The 17,868-nt window shown below is 40.7% G+C and overlaps 2 protein-coding genes and 1 non-coding gene across 5 annotated transcripts; 2 read left to right on the forward strand and 1 right to left on the reverse strand.

Annotated features, from left to right (window-relative positions):
- The first annotated feature begins 3,795 nt into the window (after positions 1 to 3,795).
- Positions 3,796 to 12,462, forward strand: tpd52l2a (tpd52 like 2a). Of its 3 annotated transcripts, XM_030783922.1 has the most exons (9): positions 3,796 to 3,929; positions 4,763 to 4,860; positions 5,606 to 5,754; positions 8,048 to 8,095; positions 9,800 to 9,901; positions 10,953 to 10,979; positions 11,502 to 11,537; positions 11,918 to 11,966; positions 12,074 to 12,462. In XM_030783922.1, exons 1-9 carry the CDS (start codon positions 3,911 to 3,913, stop codon positions 12,155 to 12,157), a joined length of 612 nt encoding a protein of 203 aa, XP_030639782.1. In that variant the 5' UTR covers positions 3,796 to 3,910; the 3' UTR covers positions 12,158 to 12,462. The 3 variants fall into 3 exon arrangements, with proteins under 3 accessions (XP_030639782.1, XP_030639783.1, XP_030639784.1); XM_030783923.1 differs by lacking the exons at positions 10,953 to 10,979; positions 11,502 to 11,537; XM_030783924.1 differs by lacking the exons at positions 8,048 to 8,095; positions 10,953 to 10,979; positions 11,502 to 11,537.
- A 1,638-nt stretch (positions 12,463 to 14,100) lies between these two features.
- On the reverse strand, positions 14,101 to 14,172 carry trnae-cuc (transfer RNA glutamic acid (anticodon CUC)). The gene has a single exon. It is a non-coding gene; the product is annotated as a tRNA-Glu (tRNA).
- A 479-nt stretch (positions 14,173 to 14,651) lies between these two features.
- Positions 14,652 to 17,509, forward strand: ppdpfa (pancreatic progenitor cell differentiation and proliferation factor a). Its single transcript, XM_030783969.1, has 5 exons — positions 14,652 to 14,806; positions 16,335 to 16,431; positions 16,649 to 16,726; positions 16,848 to 16,944; positions 17,075 to 17,509. Exons 2-5 carry the CDS (start codon positions 16,377 to 16,379, stop codon positions 17,199 to 17,201), a joined length of 357 nt encoding a protein of 118 aa, XP_030639829.1. The 5' UTR covers positions 14,652 to 14,806; positions 16,335 to 16,376; the 3' UTR covers positions 17,202 to 17,509.
- Positions 17,510 to 17,868: the final 359 nt, after the last annotated feature.

The following is a 17,868-nucleotide window of genomic DNA, read 5'->3' on the forward strand; positions in this document are numbered from 1 at the left end:
CTATATTCCTCTTTGGATGCCAAGGACTTCGCCCAGTTTTGATGTTTACTTAATACCTTATCTTTTCTGTAGTCATACATTATTTTCTCTGAACAAACTGAAAAAAAAGGAAAAATTACCACTTGTTTTTATTTTGCGTGTGAGTCCTTAGACTCCATCGTTCTGTTTTTGCTGTCGCATTTTGTGTTGTTTTGTGTTTGAACATTTCAGTGTAATTCTGAAACTCAACGGTCCCCTGACTAATAAATCTGACGTGACAGCCCTTGCATTACAGATTTGCCAAATGACATTTTTAAAAGTATGCTTTGTCTAGAGGCAGCTCCATTTTCGACCACCTCTGTCATTTTAGATTGATTGCAGCAAACATTAATTTTTGATGCAAGATTTGTCTGTTCACGTCTTCTCACGCGTTTTCCTGTGCCATGTGCCACTTGGTGCACAGCTTGTACGGAGGATAGAAATCAATATTTGTTGCAATGTTTTTCTGATTTGTTTATTGTCGTTAACTAACATTAAACTCCTGCAGTAAGTGTAGTAGATATGAAACCAACCATGTTCAGCCATGATCCTTATTCTGTTGTCTGTTCAATGCCAATTATGTGTTTGAATTGTTTACACTGCGTTTGTGAGTTTCCTCTCTGTTGTCCAGCCCCCCCCCCCCCTCATTCCTCTGCTCTTGATGGGTCTAAATGGTCGCTTTTGGCCTCTGTGGTCTTTAACTGTGGCGTTTACTTTTCCCTCCTTAGAAAAAAAAAATCACCATTGATATACCTGCTATGGCTTCTTCACTGATGTTGGAAAATGCAACTTGTTTTGAGTTACATGCAATGTGTTTTAAAAAAAAAAGAAAAGAAAAAAATTGTCTCTGAAGTTGCAAAAATCAGGAGATGGTTACTTATGAAGAAAAGAATATTTAGTGTAATTACAATTATAGTGATATGGTAATTTTATGCATTTTTACATTTTATTTATTCTTTTATTTTGGTCATGTTTCTAATGAATTGTCCTAGTTTTCAATGGTATGTTCTTTGGATGTGGCTATGAGACTATGCTACTCATGGTTTAATGGTGAAGGTCTCATGTACATACACTGAAATATGAGATATAATAATAGACCTTTATGTTGTAGCATGGTTACTGTATGTCTGAAAGAAAACAAATATCTGATTTGCCAGTGTAAAATAAATGTTTCTGAACATTTAACTTTTCTCTCTTATTCATCATTTCATGATATCTGACTGATGTCTAAGATATGACTGATATCTGCAGATTATATGTTTTAATAGTAGGAATTTAAGTCTTAAACCACCTCACAGCCATTCGGTCGTTAATAACAATTTTTAAGCTGATTTTAAACAACTTTATTTCAATCATGCAAGTGTTAGTACTACCAAGTTAACTGTTTCAATTTTATTGAAATATACCAGCGACAGAATAACAAATACTGGTAGCATACAGACATTGTATACATTCGGTTCAGCACGTAATTTTTGTACTTTTACAAGAGGAATAACGGCTCTCCGCATATGAGGAGACTCACTTTCCCAGGGCTTTCAGCAGTTTTTTGTTCATTAAAGCTTTATGTGACATCCTCTCGGCTTTTGACGTTTCCATCAGCTGTCGAAGCATGTGAAAAGTAAGATCCAGCGACGTTGGCTTTCCAGCTGTCACCAACCTTCTTAGTCGGCTACCGTCGTGTCTGCCAAACGAATCGGTCGCTCGCACATTTCTGACATCCGCTGTTAACGGCGACAACGTAGGTAAACCGCTGACGAAAGTGGAACCCTCTTCCACCGAAAGCGGAGATGGAGAATGACTTTCAAACCGTGTGTGGCGCAGGTTCCTGTGAGCACAGATAACGAGTTTTCTGTCGCGCTGGAATTTGACATCATCCGCTGGATGGCAGTCGTTCCATGGCAAGCACGTTAAGAAAAGCGTGCCGTGCATAATGAAATTGGCTATTTCCCTCCTCATTTCTTCCAATTAACCGCTGTACGAATAATACGAGCATTTGATTACGACTTGTAATCATCTCACAAACGTTATAAATATACTGTCCCATTGTAGCGAGGAATGATTGGTTTGTTTGCTTATCAAATGAAGTAAATAGTACTGCAGTAAAATATCCCTAGAGTTCAACAAGACTATAATTTTTTTGGAGAATTTTAGCAGAGGGTGTTTTGAGGCTGCGTTAACTTAGTTTGAAATGCCAATGGCAGATTTTCTAAATGCATAATTAGTATAATTTAGGAACCTTAATCTAGTATGCTATAAACAACTGTTTGCTCTGTTTGGAATCACATTAAACTCAGACCTTAAATGTGTTGTATAGGACAACACCCACTGGCCTACCTAAAGCTATGTCAAATTATGTAAATTCCTCGTAAACTGTTTACTTACCAGGTCCTAGAAGTCAGAATAGCGCATACAGTGACCAGAACTGACCAAGTTTGTATTGTTTCCGCTTTTGTTTGAACAATGAGACAAGATATCTTTTTATAGTTAAAATCTGAGAGACTTGGCGCATCCTTTGAGACTCAATTCGTCCAATAATAATTCTCAGATGACAGAAATATGTCATTTTGACGTTAATACAATGTGTACTGGACCTCATAGTGGTGTAACAGAAGTCATGGGACTTGCTGCTTCGGTGGATCAAGAATATATGTATTTATTTGCGCTGGGGACATGATGCTCATGTTAATTAAGACATATTTGGATGAAACTCAGTTATGTACTGTTCTTAAGTACTGGGCTCTATTTACGTCTAAATCCATTGTTCTGAATTTCATTTAATATTTTGAATGCCGAGTTAAAGAGAAAACTAATTACATGGTCTTTTACAGGACTTGACACATTCATAGGTAAGCAACACGTGTAAGAACAGCGTTCAGTGGAATATGGCTTGTCATGACATAGTCTATAAAACAATGTACTATAATAACTGCTCACCTGGAGTTTGCTTGTATGAAATAAGCAGTTTAATAAATGAGTTGAAATGTGTCAAGGCAGCTCAACAGTGGTCAAGAATGTTCTTGTTAAGCAGTTTCAAACAAATCAAAATAAAATTCTGTGAAAATAGCACTGAATTAATTCAGTTATGTCACCCGATCAGTCTGACAGCTGACAGCTCTGACTTCTTAAGAAACTGAGTGACTGGTGAGATTGTCAGCTGAATCCCCAAAGAGATCATATTTCCCACTGGACAGTATCTGATGAAGAGCTCGGGATGTAGCTGTCAAGGGCAACAAGTTCTTCTGTGAAGCTCAGCGAGATAGAAGAGACTGTGATTGAAGGGCGTCAGTTTAGCGCTAACTTTTTCTCAGAAGGGAGCGGAGGCGTATAATGCGCCATAACTCTTGACGTTATCCCCTCGATGAATACCTCTATGCAACGATCACTAGCTTTCTTGAGCTAATGTACGGTGGTGTCACTCGATCTATATTTCGTCCTTGGGGAAATAATGCACAACACTCTTTCCTTTTTTTTCTATCGTCGTCGTGAATTAATTCGGTGGCACTGGAAACAGAAAGCGTTCAGTTATCATGTCCACATCCTTTACGTGACGCATATTGCAAGACAATCATAGGTATTTGTAAAGCTGTCCGAATCAAATACAAATAAGTGCTACGCGAGCCCTCACATATGCATGTAAAAAGTTATAGCCTTAATCTATTACTGTTTATTACCAATACATTTCACAATGGATTAATTTGAAGAGAGATTACGTCATCGCAGTGCCCCGGAAGAGCGAGGCTTGTTGGGCAAATGAAAGCGAGAGGTTCCCGAGTTCGATGTGGTAAATCCCAGTCTGTTGTGGAGGTGTAAAACTGATATTGCACTTCATTTGGTGTGATATTTCTAGAGATAAAATCAAAAGTAATCATCGAAAGTCGCTCTTGGACGGAAAATGGACTCTCCTAACCAAGGTAAGGAATTCTCTTATGAGATTTCGCTTACTCTGGACGCCAGAGAAGCAGGTGTCTTCTGCGGTTTGGCAGGCTGTCTGCTTATCCGGTCGCTAGATAGTGATAGCTGAGCAAAGACAGAAGATCTACGCTAGCGATATTTATTGAGAGACATTTAAAGAAGCAGTATACCTGTTTAGACGAATGAAACGGAAAGATTCGGCGTCTCTACCGTTTACATGTGGTCCTTCTTATAGCTTGTCAAGATGTCATTGCTATCTAATAGGCTAGCTCTTAATTTGCTAGCTGGCCCAATGCCGCCTCACTCCTCTTTGCTGGCATTTTTTTGGCTACATTAGAAGGACAAACCTATGTCACTCATGCCACATGACGCTGGGGTTAGAGCTAGGATTTTATCTGGCTCTCTAAACACTTGTCCTCTCATAGTTTTCCAGTGGACATGGTATAGTGAAACCTCACAGGATTTGTGTAAAAGATTGAGCTATTCCTTCAGTGATACCACACTTGCTACGTTTTACTTTCCTTTTCACCAACACAGTCCACCCAAAAAAAAACAAAGACAAAAAACAGTGCACCAGAATCACATATCTTTGTTAAGGTGCGACATTGACACGCAGAATTGTCCTCTGCCTTAGAGTCCAGCTCTTCTTAAGGATGACTTTTATTGTCTGAGTCATAACCAGCTTTGCTCTGTCATGTCAGTGTATGATATCTTCAGTGAGTCTAAGAACACAGAAGTCTTTGTGCCTTAACTGGGCGTTTGGATGCAAATAATGACCACTGATATGCGCAGCGTCACTGTCTTTCTGCTTTTTTCCCCCACCTGCTTTTAGACTCTCCGGCGATGTCCAGTGTTGGAGCCAGTGGAGGGTCAATGCCGCCCGGTCTGACGGAGGACGAGGTGGAGGAGCTTACACTAGAGCTCAGTAAGGTGCGTCACCCCGTCACCCCACTGTCCGCCACATCCCGTCTGATACGCCACGGTGTTAAATAATAACATTTTTTTGAAGCGCTAAAGCTGCAATAACAAAGGAATGCTTTGGCTTTAAAATTCTGCTGAAAAATATGACAGTTACTCATTCGCCTAATGGCGTAAGGGTGGTTTGACCGACAGACAGGTTGTATCAGGTGTGTCCACTGGGTTTCAATGGGGTGGATCTGAGAAACTCTGTCTTAGACTGCAGTGCTGTGACACACTTCCTGTCTATTCTTGTGACTAGATGTGTTTGTTGGGATTATTCCTCCACTCTGTGTTGGATGTCGCTCTGTCCTTGGCTCTTGTGTAGCTGAGGATGATATCAGGGATGTAGTGCGTTCCTCTAAGGACTTTGTGTTGCTTGACCACAGTGTGTTGAGTAGTGTAAGATGGGTCTATGGGTGTCAGGGTCTATGCTTGCTGAAGGAAAAGTGTACCAGCCTCACTCACCTATACTAAGGAGACTGCTGTGATAGGAGAACCCTTTTGAGAGGTAGTGGGTTACTTGATATGCCAAACCGAGAAAAAGGTTAAAAAAAAAAGGTCATTTCTATCATGTAATTTAAGCAACACTTTGACACTGGTAAGATGTGAATGGACTAAATACTTCCCGTATTCTTTAGCAATTCAATAATAACTCAGTTACTCTATTGTATATTGAGAGATGAGAGTTTTTTTTTTTCCCCCCCTCTTCTCTCAGGTGGAGGATGAAATTCAGACATTGCGGCAGGTGCTCTCTGCCAAGGAGAGACACGCAATGGACCTGAAAAAGAGACTGGGCATGACTCCTCTAGAAGAACTCAAACAAAACATCACCAAAGGCTGGCAGGATGTCCAGTCTTCTAACGCGTAAGTCTTTACTCCCTGCACAGCTTCAGTAACCTCAGGACATTGTGCTGTCTCCTGCAATAATTGGTCCTCCACACATGCCCCCTCACTCTTTGGGTCTAATGATTACTATTGGTCCTGCTGCCTGTCAGTAATTCAACTCTGGGTTATGATAGGTCACAACAATCGGTACTAATGCAGCGTTCCTATATTTACTTTTGTCAGGTTCATTACTGTGTGATTTACTAATATGGTTTCTTTTCTTTTTCCTACCATTACGTTTCTCCCATTTAAGCTCTAAAGTTTACCGTAATTCTGTCTGTCCTGGGTGACCTGTTATGTGGTAATTCACAACCGTAGACGTTTTCCTGTATCTCTGCTTTTAGTTATATACGAACTTCAGAGACACTTGGGGAGTTGAATCATAGAGTTACATCGTCTAATTTGTAAGTTTTTCTCTGTCTCGTTTTCTTTTTTCCTCCTTTCAGATTTGTGATTGTTGCACCTGCTGTGAAGCTGCTACTTGCACCTGTGTTCATTTTCACTTCTGCCTTCCCGCCCCTCCCTCCTCTCCTTTAGCTTTCTCCTTTAGAGTTCGACAGCTTTCTGTCATATTACACTGTAGAGGTTCAGGGGTAAAACCTTTATTTATCGCTGCTTTAGATATACAGTGATGAATAAACACGTATCAACCACGTTTTGCTTTCAGTTTCCAAAATGATTACCCTAAATGAATTTGTCAGTATCAAAGACATTAAGCTGACGAACTTCTTCAATAAACCTTGTGATTTCCCAAAACCTAAACACTAACGCAGACTAAACGATATTAACCCCCCTAAAAAAAATTATGCAGCTCACTCAGTAGTCCACCTTTGAGGTCTTTTTTTTTTTTTTTTTTTTTTTTTTAGATTTCCTGAACTGTTGCCTGAATGTCAGACAAGGTGAACTGTTAGGTCCTCTAGATTGTTCTAGATCGTGTGGTAGACTTTACAGAACAGAACTGTGCTTAGGCTTACCGAGCAAGTAACACCTGTCTAACACCTATGAAGTGAACACATTTAGAAACAGACGGATTACTTTGAATTGGTAGTGAGTAATACAGATGTATTAACCATGCGGAGAACGAAGCAGGGCTAAATTTAAACAGTGCCATTCTGAGATGACACGCTGGCTGCAAGTGGTTGGGAGCTTACTAATTTGCGCTGGCTCAGTTTCATTATGGAGACAGGTTTTGGTTTTTTTGTATTGCTTCTTAAATAAGTAAGATACTTTTGAGGTGATCCTCGTTTCACTTATTAAACTTGCCTAACGAACAAAAACCCTTCAAAAAAAGAATTTGGCAAGAAGAATATGCCAATGTTCTCATTCATTTTTTTTTTTTTTTTTTGGTTAAAGCAGTGATATGTCCTTCACATGGGAGAGAAGTGTGTGTTTTTGTGTTGGGCAAGAAAGAGGAGTCAAACTGGTTATAGAGGTTTGACTGCTTCAGAAAAGAAATATGTTTGATATGCTAGCTGACACATTCCTGGAAATGTTTTGTTCTTAATTATGGGTTCAATCCCAGCAGCCCTTTACACACGGACCAGTTGCACTACATGGGTCAATTTAAATTCAGTTTCCTCTTTCGCCGTTTAGTTCCACATTGTCCTTTTTCCCCGTTGTCTTTCATTAAATTATGTTATCATAAGTTAATTCAAAGTTGTTGGGGTTTTTTTTTGTTGTTGTTGGTTTTTTGTTTTTGTTTTTTTACCTCTAAAGTCGTTACATTCTAACCGGGGCTCAAAACCTCAGAGGCCCAGAACTGAAGTCAGTATCAAGGAAGATATTGTTTTACGACATGGTACAACAACGTCATAGAACTAATTTTTTTCTTTAGCATACAGTCTATTAAACAGGTTTGATTGGGTCTTTAGACTGTTTGTTTCACAGTCAGAACACACTCATAGGTGTACACACACACACACACACACACGCACACACGTTTAATGTCTGTTTTCCTTGTAGTGTGTGCAAGTGATATGTAACCCATGTACTAACATGCTATTTTTCTGTGTGTTACCCAAGCAACTTTTGCATCAATAATAACATTTCCTCATTCTTCTAAGCCACATTGTAGAATCCAATGGATTCTTACCAGATTGGTTAAAACTGCAAATATTTAAAAGACAGTTCATTCTGTAACAGTATTGTTTGATAAGGGACTGCTTCTGTATTGTCTGCATAGCTGGATGTATAACATACCTAGTGTATTTAGTGACAGGTGTACATTCCTGTCAGTCTCATTAAATGACAATGTGGCCGTTTGTGTTTGTAGTTATCTTACAGCTTCATCCACTATGGAGGACATACGCCACTCTGATGCGTGAGTCTGATTTATCTGCTGTCATCTCTTTATTTTTCTCATTTCCGTTCAGGTTAAGTTTCATTTTTCCTGTTCAAAAGTTTCTAAAGTAGAGTAGTTTGGTATTACTAGCTGGGTTTCGTTAAGAGGGTTTTATAGCAGGTTTCAGTTTAGATTCTGAGGAGACTGGGGTTGAATGTGTGTAAATGTTCTGTTTGTTTTTGTGTTTACCATGTCTGTCCGTCTGTTTGAACTGTTGGTGCACAGACAATCTCTGGTGACACCTTGAATGTAGTTGATTATTCGCTGGGGAAAACAGCACTCCCCAGTGTTTTTAAAAAGAACACAAATACCCATGTCGTTGGCCCTCCTCAAAAGGCTTTTATCAGGGACAAACCTATCCCATAATACCCCACGGAAAAGTGGTCAGGTATTCATCTTTGAGGCTTAGTGTATGTCCCCGTAATTTACACTTCAGAGCAGACGTTTTCTGGATTTATGTGAATGAAGATTGTTTGTTTAGATAGTCATATATTTTTCTATTTCACTATAATGTCACATTTCAACTATAGCCCATTTAGTCATGCAGTTACAGATGCTGTTAAACTGAAATTGTGTCGTCCCCCCCCCCCCCCCAAATAAGTCTCTAGCGTGGCACATGTTGTTTACCTAAATCAGAAGACGTTGTAGAGGCCTCCCTGCAGGCGGTGACTCCTGCTCACGCGGTGTGGTGTGTGTGTGTGGGGGGGGTCAGCTGATAGGATTGTGAGGTTAAATTGGATCAGTAACCCGCGATTAGCTTGCTTAAGGCACAGGTAAGGTTGTTAATGCGCAGAACTCTGGCCGGGCGCTTTGGCCAGAGGGGAAGGAGAGGCAAGCGTGGAGGGAGAATACGCTGACTTCCTCGGGCCGTGCTTAAAACCCAGACAGACAGAGGCCTTGAGCCGGCACCTTTGCCCTCGTCCAACGTGCCTCTCCCGGCCTCTCAGACTTTCTGAGCCAATTTCAGCGACTTCAAACGAGCGTATTTAGTATCGTGTTTGCAAAATATCTGAATGGTATGGGACGCAGTGCTGTGTTAACGCAAATGTTCATCTCGCTCATGAGTCCGGTGGACCAGAAGTATTGATCTGGAGAATGATTGGAAACACCTGAGTATAGGGACTTTTCTTTTTAATTCTCTCACCTCAGTTTTTCTGAAAACGCTGTTTAGGATTTTTGTCTGCATGTGCTCTGCGAGGACTTAGCCGCTTTTGTAAAGCCGTTGGGCAGGTGACCAATGGACAAAAGCCAAAGGGTCCAAACAGTCAACAGAAATCGATTAGAGACTTTCAGCAGCAGCTGTTGATATGTCACAGTCGGTTGAATGGTTTGATGATCATTAATCTGAGAATTCCTGTTCTTACTGTTCTTTAGTCTCGTGCTTCGTGTCTCCCTCTGTTTCTCACGCTCCAACTCTGGCCAGTTTGGTATTTGGCTGTGTTCCTCAGCTTCCCCTTTAGCCCAGACTCACATGCTCAGCTTCAGTGCAGTGGCTGCTGATCAGCGTGCTCAGACGTTTAGCCTCCTCAAGACCGTTGGCAGGTTCTTAGAGGAACACTCATTCAGTCCTTTTTCATAACCATCTCTCTCTCTCTCTCTCTCTCTCTCTCTCTCTCTCTCTCTGTCCGTCTGTCTGTCCGTCTGTCTGTCCGTCTGTCTGTCTGTCTGTCTGTCTGTCTGTAGATATAAGAGGACTCAGGAGACTCTCTCTCAGGCGGGTCAGGTGACATCTGCAGCTTTCTCCAGCATGGGTTCAGCCATCAGAAGTAAATTTGGAGAGATGAGGTATGCTTCTCTGACACATGTCGCACTCCTACCTCTTTCATTCAGTCTTATTATCTTTCCATCTTTTCATCCGTGTATATACCCCATCATCCCTCCTTCCAGTTTCACACCACTCCATGATGTCAAGTCTAGATAACCTTCATCACACATTTCTAGAAAGTTCCGCTGTCTTCTAAGGGGAGCGGTAGCCATCCCTATAGCTCTGTTTTGTAGCCTTTGCTCAAGGATTAGAACTGCCAGAGAGTGCTAATTGTGTTTTACATTTACTTACTTAATTTTTGGTTGTTTTATTCACCACACCTTTTGTATAATAATCAGATTTCATGTATTCAAACTGTTGTGTTTTCTGATCTTCTGCATGTCATTTACAGTAATAAAAACACAAAGCATCTTTTTGAAATATTTGCTGAAAATGCAATTATGAAATATCATTCCAGAATGAAAACAGTGATGTTTTTTCCTGGATAATACTTGCTGTCCATAAGTAAAGTTTTTTTTTTCTTTTTTTCTTTTTTTTTAAATGTGAAGTCTTTCTATCACACAAACATTTTAAGGAATTTTTGTGAAACTAATAATCGGGTTTCTCAGGAAACACATGGAAATGGCGCTGCTTGCTAAATTGCTGTTATTGTTTGTCAGGGTTCCGAGGCCTGAACTCTAGGCCTAAACGTTATTTTCATAGGTTTCATCAGAGCAGCCTGTGAAAAGTTTTAATTAATCAGTAACTGAGAGATAGAACTCATTTTGTACATGGTGTACAGGAAATGTGACTTACCAAAAGTACATCCCAAATATTAAACTGCGCTTCCGTCCCTGTAAACAAGACAGAGTACTGATAATGTCCCTGTGACTCATTTTGTCGTTTTGTGATATTTGAATTCTTCCACACAGACCTACCTTCCCACAGATTCTCCAGACTTTCACGCTCTGTCTAACTCATTGCACCCGCACACTTTATCTGATGCCTCTTGATTGCTTGACTCTGCGATTAATATCTATGTCTGCTGATGATTACATTTCCTTTTCTTACTGCTGTCACTGGGCACTGCAGGGCTCTACCTTACTCACACTCAACTGGGTAAGAACAACCTCACCACCCAGGAGGGAATGCCATCATTTACAAACCTCTGTTCCTACTTAAATTAGGTTCCTTTACCCTTTCCTTTGACCCACAGTGTAGAATGTGGTGTTAATTTGTTGAGTGAGTGAGTGAGTGAGTGAGGGTGTGAGTGAGGGTGTGAGTGAGGGTGTGAGAGTGTGAGTGGAGTGAGTGAGTGGAGTGAACTAAAGTGAGTGTGAGCGGGCGCGCGGGTGGGTGGACTAAACGACACACGCGCGTGTGTTGTTTTAGTCTGACACGTAAGTTGAATGTTTTGGTCAGACTTCTGCGAATAGTATGAGATATCGGAGAACCGTCTTATCGCTTCTGTAAATTCTGTCATTTAAATTCTGTACTACTAATGATGTTTTGAAGGCTTTTTTTTTTCCCCTTTAAATGCGTCGTTGAATGCCCTTGTCTCCCACGCTGATTGCTCAGTGGGTGCTGTCTGCAGGCTCTAATGCTTTTGCTTCTCTATCTCCACTCTGCTCTCTGCTACAGCTCCATGCGCCACTCCTTAAGTATGCCCGCAATGAGGTAAAGTAACAAACCAAACCAAAGTCACTTCCCCCTCTGACTGCTCTGATGTCCCACTGCTGCGTTTTGTTGGGTTCTTAAGCAACTATGTTAACACACACAGCATGCAAATTTTTGTTTGTTTTGTTTGATTGTTTGTTTTTTTGACCGTTCTTTAAGCCTCACACTTTCTACAGTTCAGCAAAAGGAATGTCAGAAAAGTCATCATTGGGGTCTCTTAAATTGGATTTTTTTGTGTGTGTGTGTTTTCCTTTTTTTTTATTTTGTTTTTGTTTTGTTCAAGGATTAATACATGAATTTAATGAGTGGTGAATCAAGAACGAGCTTTCTCTAGCCATTTTCCTGTTTGCTAAGTACATTTTTTGCTCGTCCTCTTACAGAAACTCACCTACATTTAAGAACCTTGGGGAGAAGATGGAAAACATGAAGGTGAGAAACTGACAGCGTTGCTTTATGGATTTAAAATAACTATCATTTGATGGCTGGCATACATTTTTCACAACCCTGTCTGCATTTATTTCTCTCTCGCCCCAAAGTACAAAGTGAAGGGGGACAGAGCCAATGGAGAAAGCGCGCACTCCCCGTCTGAAAGGAGCCCGGCCGACAACGCACCCTTCTAACGAAAACACTACCTGAAGAACACTACACACCTCGGAGACTCCTGTGAAACCTGCAAACCCCCCCCCCCCCCCAGTGCACTTCACTGTCTCTAGAGCTTTACCGTCGCCCGGCTTACATGAATGTACCAATAAACTTAACACAGCAAAGAAATGTTCTGAACTAGCCCCGCGCACATGCTGTAAAAAAAACAAGCAAACAACCAACCAACCAAACAAAAAAAACATAGCCTCATTAGATGATTCGTTTCATAGCGTAAAGCCTGCAGAACTTTTATTTCTGTTAATGTACTGGAACTTCTCATATATAATGACAGTTATAAAAAAAAAAAAATCAAATTAAGTTTGTTTACCTTAATATCGTTATGTATTTAAATTTATTTTCGAATCCAAAAGGCTGATGTTACAAAACGTGAATGTACTGTGTGTGTGTGTGTTTTTTTTTTTTTTTTAATTGAATGAAAAACATTAGATGAAACATTTTAACCAAAAGACAGACAGTATAATGGTACAAAAATGGTGTCTTCAGTAATGTTGCACCAGGAGGATAGAGTATTTCATTACTGGTTTCATTACTGGTCATCAATCTGGTTTTAACTCAGGTTGAAAGAAGCTACTGCTCAAACTGAAGTACACTACATCCTGAGCTGAGCCCTGCTTGCGGAGCATAAACATTCACTGACTGGAGCGTATATTGGTTATTAACGTAATTTTGGAATTCATTGTTTCTTCTAATTTTCAGATGCAGTTCATTTAATGTGGGGTGTGAGGCAAAACTGTATTGTGTTAAGGGGGAATATTTACTCTCCTATCACCATTTCTCTGTTTTGTTTTGGGGTTTTTTTTTTCCTGTGTCTGTGGTGGTAATGAACCAGCTGTGGTTGAAACAAATGGATGATTTTCCTTACGCTGTTAAGTTACCCATGACTCAGAGACAGAATGTTCTCTTTTCTTTCTCTGTTTCTTTCTCTCAGAAGAAAAAAAAAATACTGTGACTGCTACGTAAATCCTGCTTTGTTAATACTTTACTATCCCGTGTAGATTACCTGTTGAGTTTGCCTTTGGTTTAGGAGACCTTTACTTTAAAGTAGTTTAATCTTTTGCAGCTAAAATGAAGGATGGTTTCCCTAGTAGTTTTTAATGATCTTTCTTTGCCAAGGTGTTTGATATTTTTGGTTATATAATGCATAACATGAAATTACTTAGGGTGTGTTTGGGACACAGCAGTGAACAGGGCTGTTGGGATGAAATTAATGAAATCCGTAGCAAACTAGGATCCTTTTAGAAGGGTCGTCGTCAACGAGCAGCCGTTAGCTGAATACAGCTGCACAGTAATACCAGATCACTGATGTACAAATGTCGGATCTCTGTGAAACAATTTTTCAAATCTTTGGAACAGCCACTTTTTTTTAAATTATACCGTGGTGTTAAAGATGGCCATTTTGTTACATCTCCTGATACCGCATTGTTTCGGCACTGAATGTGAGCTGTTAACATTGTGAACAAGATGCTCAGTCTTGCCTGAGAAGATAAATCCATGTATTCCATGCGACAGTACTGTATTTTGTTTGGATGGTTTGGAGAATACTTAAGAGCGTAGATTCTTTTGGAGAATTTAATAAATGGAGAAATTGCTGTGTTTGTTTTACAAGTAATTTATTCCATTATGTGTACACAACGTATTTGATATAATTCGGTTTGATAGTAAGAAGACATACGAAACATTGACACATTTGGTTGTTTTCAAACACATAACAGATGTGTACTGAGTACGACCCTGAAGTAAAACACTAGGTGGCAGCAAATAACAAGTTGAACAAGAATTGTTACACTTTTGTCGTAAATTCGCATTTTTAAGTACCACTTTCACTTTTTGCTCCACACCCACAAACTGCTTGATATACCGTATTATTTATATACCTAAATCAGAGTACACAAAAGCTATGTTCCCTGACCGGGAATCGAACCCGGGCCGCGGCGGTGAGAGCGCCGAATCCTAACCACTAGACCACCAGGGAGTTGTTTATACGTGTTTCTGCTAAAGAGTATGTCATATGAGCTTGCATCTCAACAACATTCACTATTGTTTTTTAATCGTCGTGTTTATCTCTGCCCTGCGACTGACTGGCGACCTGTCCAGGGTGTTTCCCCGCCTTTCGCCCTGTGAGCGCTGGGATACGCTCCAGCACCCCCCGCGACCCTAACTAGGATAAGGGGCTTTGAAAATGAGTGACTGAGTGAGTGAGTGTTCTTTTCTCTTGCCCACGTTAGCGCATTCAATGCTAAAACAGGTTAAACGTCTCTATTTAAGGAATTATCCTGCCCAATTCAATCCAAAACGAACAGCTGCACATTTTGGTGCCAGGGTTAATCTGCCAGCCCTGCTTTACATACCTCAGCGCAGCCACTCATAGCCACGCCTATGGGAGGGCAACGTCCTTGACGTAATCAGAAAATATAAATGCTTCGGCAACATGTATTGACTTCAGAACTTGAAGCTGATAACATCGAAGGACCTTGGAGGGCCTTACTCAAAACCCTACCACAAATGGGCTCCGTCGCCTAGTGTTTACCCTATCAAGCCTTTTCGACCGACCGTGATACAGACTCGCATGTGGTGTTTTCTCAACATCAGCACACACCAAATCTAAGGTGAGGAAAATCCAAATGGAACTGGGTAACATGTTCTCCCTGTATAAACACAGTGGAACCATAAGGAACGGATCCTGTGGTGTAATTGAGTATAGCCGCATTATTCATCACACTACAACATGAGTAATTTCTGAATCATCGTGAGTTTGCTTGCCGCTTTGATTTGAGACACTATACTTCTTTAATCGAAAACGACAGCATCCATCTTCACATTTTCTCCTCTTTTCAGTTTCTAATCATAGTATGAATATCACGACTCATCAAAGAATATCAAGGCTAAATTCTTCGTCCATCCTCAGTAAAGGTAATCAGTAGGTAGGACTACAGATACATGCTGAAACAGAAGTGTTTAATCAACATTTTGGCATGTTTACTTATTTTGCCTGCTTTCGTCTGCCCCAATGTCGCAAACACTCTGATGCATTCGTGGATGTGTCTGGGGTTTTGTCTTCTTTGATTATTTTTATATTAAGGCAATATTTCAGATATATTTCAAATTCGCACGTTGTCCGACTAACAGAAAGCATCAAGTCATAACAAAAACAATATCGGCACTGCGTATGTACGTATTGTAAGCCGTAGCTCAGACGCGCATTAGCCGCGCGACCTTCAAATCCTTAAGCCTCTCTAGAATTTGACATTGCTCGAAAAGTCTTTTGAACGTGCACGCCTAAAAACGTGGGAGAACGACTGCTTTTAACGTTCATATGGAGAAATTCGGGATTTATAAGTGCTGACAGAATAAACTTTGGCCCTGTCGTCTTTGCAGGGTGGTTCTGTAGGACAACAGCATGTCATTACGACGCTGTCAGTGAAAAAGGTCTTTCTGTCTTTTGTTTTGTCGGCACCGTACACTGCTGCTGGAAAAACTTTAGAGACCACCGTGCCATCACAAAACGTTTCTGTGCGAAGCCGGTCCGCCCGGTTGAACTCGCAAATTGCAGCGCGTGAGCTAGTCTACTGAAACACGTGGACTAAGATTTGTGACATACGCTATGTCAAGAGGAAACATAAGTCTTTAACCAGCAGCTGTCGGGAATGAAACGCTACACTGCTTAGCGCTAGAATTTTACAGAGACTAAACACATGGTGTTCAAAGCCTAAGGCAAACGCTCTGTTGCCCTGTTACTCCACATCCAAACAGGAGTTTTTTTTCCGAGAACATTTTTTGGCATAGGCTTGTGCCACACAGAAAATAAGGCCAAAGCTAATGTAGATTGATTTTTTTTCCCCTCCCTGCTAAATAGACTGGATACATAGTTTTCTCTGAGTATAAAGAGAACATGATGTGAAATGACAAATCCGAATTGAGCAACAACGTTAACTTTCTACTCTGTTGGAACTTACACGGCTTGTTTGAGTGCTTTTGCTTGTTTTGCTTTGTTTTTTTTGCTTTGCCCTCAGTATTTTCACAGGGCTCTATTACTCTGTGCGTGTCTGCAAGTGAACTGACCTAATACTGTACATTACAGCCAAAAGTATTTCTATTCCACAGATAACCCTTACAACCATGTCTTTGTCTCTGCAGCATTTCCATCATTGCACAGTTGACGCTTGAAGGTCGGAGAAAATGGCAGCAATTCCATCCAGCGGCTCCCTCATCGCCACTCATGATTACTACCGAAGTAAGTCCAACAGTCAACACACACACACACACACACACACACAAAACAATCATACACACTCACAAAAATCATAGATTTGATGGCAGATCCTTTTTATTGGAAGGGGAATACCCTTGCCATTTGTGTAAGCTCCAGTGTTTACATAACTGCTTTGATACGGTTTGACTGATTGGATGAGTTGGGTGACCCTCTAATTGGATCTGTATCTACATTAAAGGACGCATAGGATCCACATCCAGCAACAGCTCCTGTGGCAGTTCGGAGTACACGGGAGAAGTCATTCCACACCCCCCAGGTAAGACATCCCCCCCCCCCCCCCCCCCCCCCCCCCCCAAAAAAAAGTTGAGGGACACTTGAATACCTTCAGTAAAATGACATAAGACATACTTCATTTTTTTTTTTTTTTTTTACACCAGGTTTGTCCAGGCAAGACTCTGGCCACTGGTGGTCCACTTTCTTTTTTGGGAAACAGAACCAACCGGGCACGCTCAACGGATCTGATCCCCAGCAGAAGTGAGTCTATAAATATTTATTGAACGTTTATATATTAAGAAAGGACATATAATTACGCAATCATCAGAGGTTCATGACCTCTTATGTTTTATAAGCATCCTAAAGATTACGCAACTTGTTTTAATGGCAGGACTGGAAGCTACACGGTGGTAAACGGTCAGGTGACCTGTGTCGCCAGGGAGATGGTACTGAAGAGGCAGATGAGTGAGAGTAGTGACTCTGGGAAGAATGAGCCTGGGATCCCAACTCCCTCATAGGCTCCGCCCATCGTTACATCGGTGTCATCTCGGGGGGTCACCAGTGTCAAACACAGGCGACGGAGTTACCATTCTAGTGTTTTCCTTTTTCTTCTACGTTTTGTTTCTTGTAGTAGAAATGGGCTGCTTTAAATGTGTGTTTATATTATTACTCTTTTTTTTTTATCAATGACCAAAACATTTCCTGATAGAACGAAAACAATTTCCATATGGCTTCACAAGTGTAGCGAAAAAAGATCAGTTAAAATGAGCATTTTTTTTTTGCCATACTTTTATGCTGTTGAATAAACGTTGCAGTGCGGCCTGGACTTGTGTGGTTTTGTGATTCTTGCTACTCTTGACTGAGAGTTATTTTATCACAGCAAAACAATAATGCCTTTCTTCAGAAACTGTCTTTTTTTTATGAATCTCTTTGAGGAGAAACAGTTGTGCATCTTTGTGTCTTATTACGTCTTGTTCATGAGAAGTCTTTTTGGGCTGTACAATTTATTTCTCAGGAAATTGTAAGATGGCTTGTTGAAAACCAAAAGTAGAATCTGAACTTATGCGGACAATTTGGAAAAAACCTCCAACAAACTTCGGTCTCTTCACCTGACACTCTTCACTTCACTTTCAACGGGAATATCTGCTGTCCGACACGACTGTTATCGTGTGCAATGATTGTAAA

Source organism: Chanos chanos, chromosome 9 (assembly GCF_902362185.1).
Source record: "Chanos chanos chromosome 9, fChaCha1.1, whole genome shotgun sequence".
NCBI lineage: Eukaryota > Metazoa > Chordata > Actinopteri > Gonorynchiformes > Chanidae > Chanos > Chanos chanos.

What these genes read in the sequence shown, in the direction of transcription:
- tpd52l2a (XM_030783922.1), top strand. An exon ending in TTAAGTATGCCCGCAATGAG is followed by an intron (nt 11,538 to 11,917) that starts GTAAAGTAACAA and finishes GTCCTCTTACAG; the next exon opens with AAACTCACCTACATTTAAGA. An exon ending in AGAAGATGGAAAACATGAAG is followed by an intron (nt 11,967 to 12,073) that starts GTGAGAAACTGA and finishes CTCGCCCCAAAG; the next exon opens with TACAAAGTGAAGGGGGACAG.
- ppdpfa (XM_030783969.1), top strand. Translation starts at nt 16,377, where the DNA reads ATGGCAGCAATTCCATCCAGCGGCTCCCTCATCGCCACTCATGATTAC. An exon ending in CACTCATGATTACTACCGAA is followed by an intron (nt 16,432 to 16,648) that starts GTAAGTCCAACA and finishes TCTACATTAAAG; the next exon opens with GACGCATAGGATCCACATCC. An exon ending in AGTCATTCCACACCCCCCAG is followed by an intron (nt 16,727 to 16,847) that starts GTAAGACATCCC and finishes TTTTTACACCAG; the next exon opens with GTTTGTCCAGGCAAGACTCT.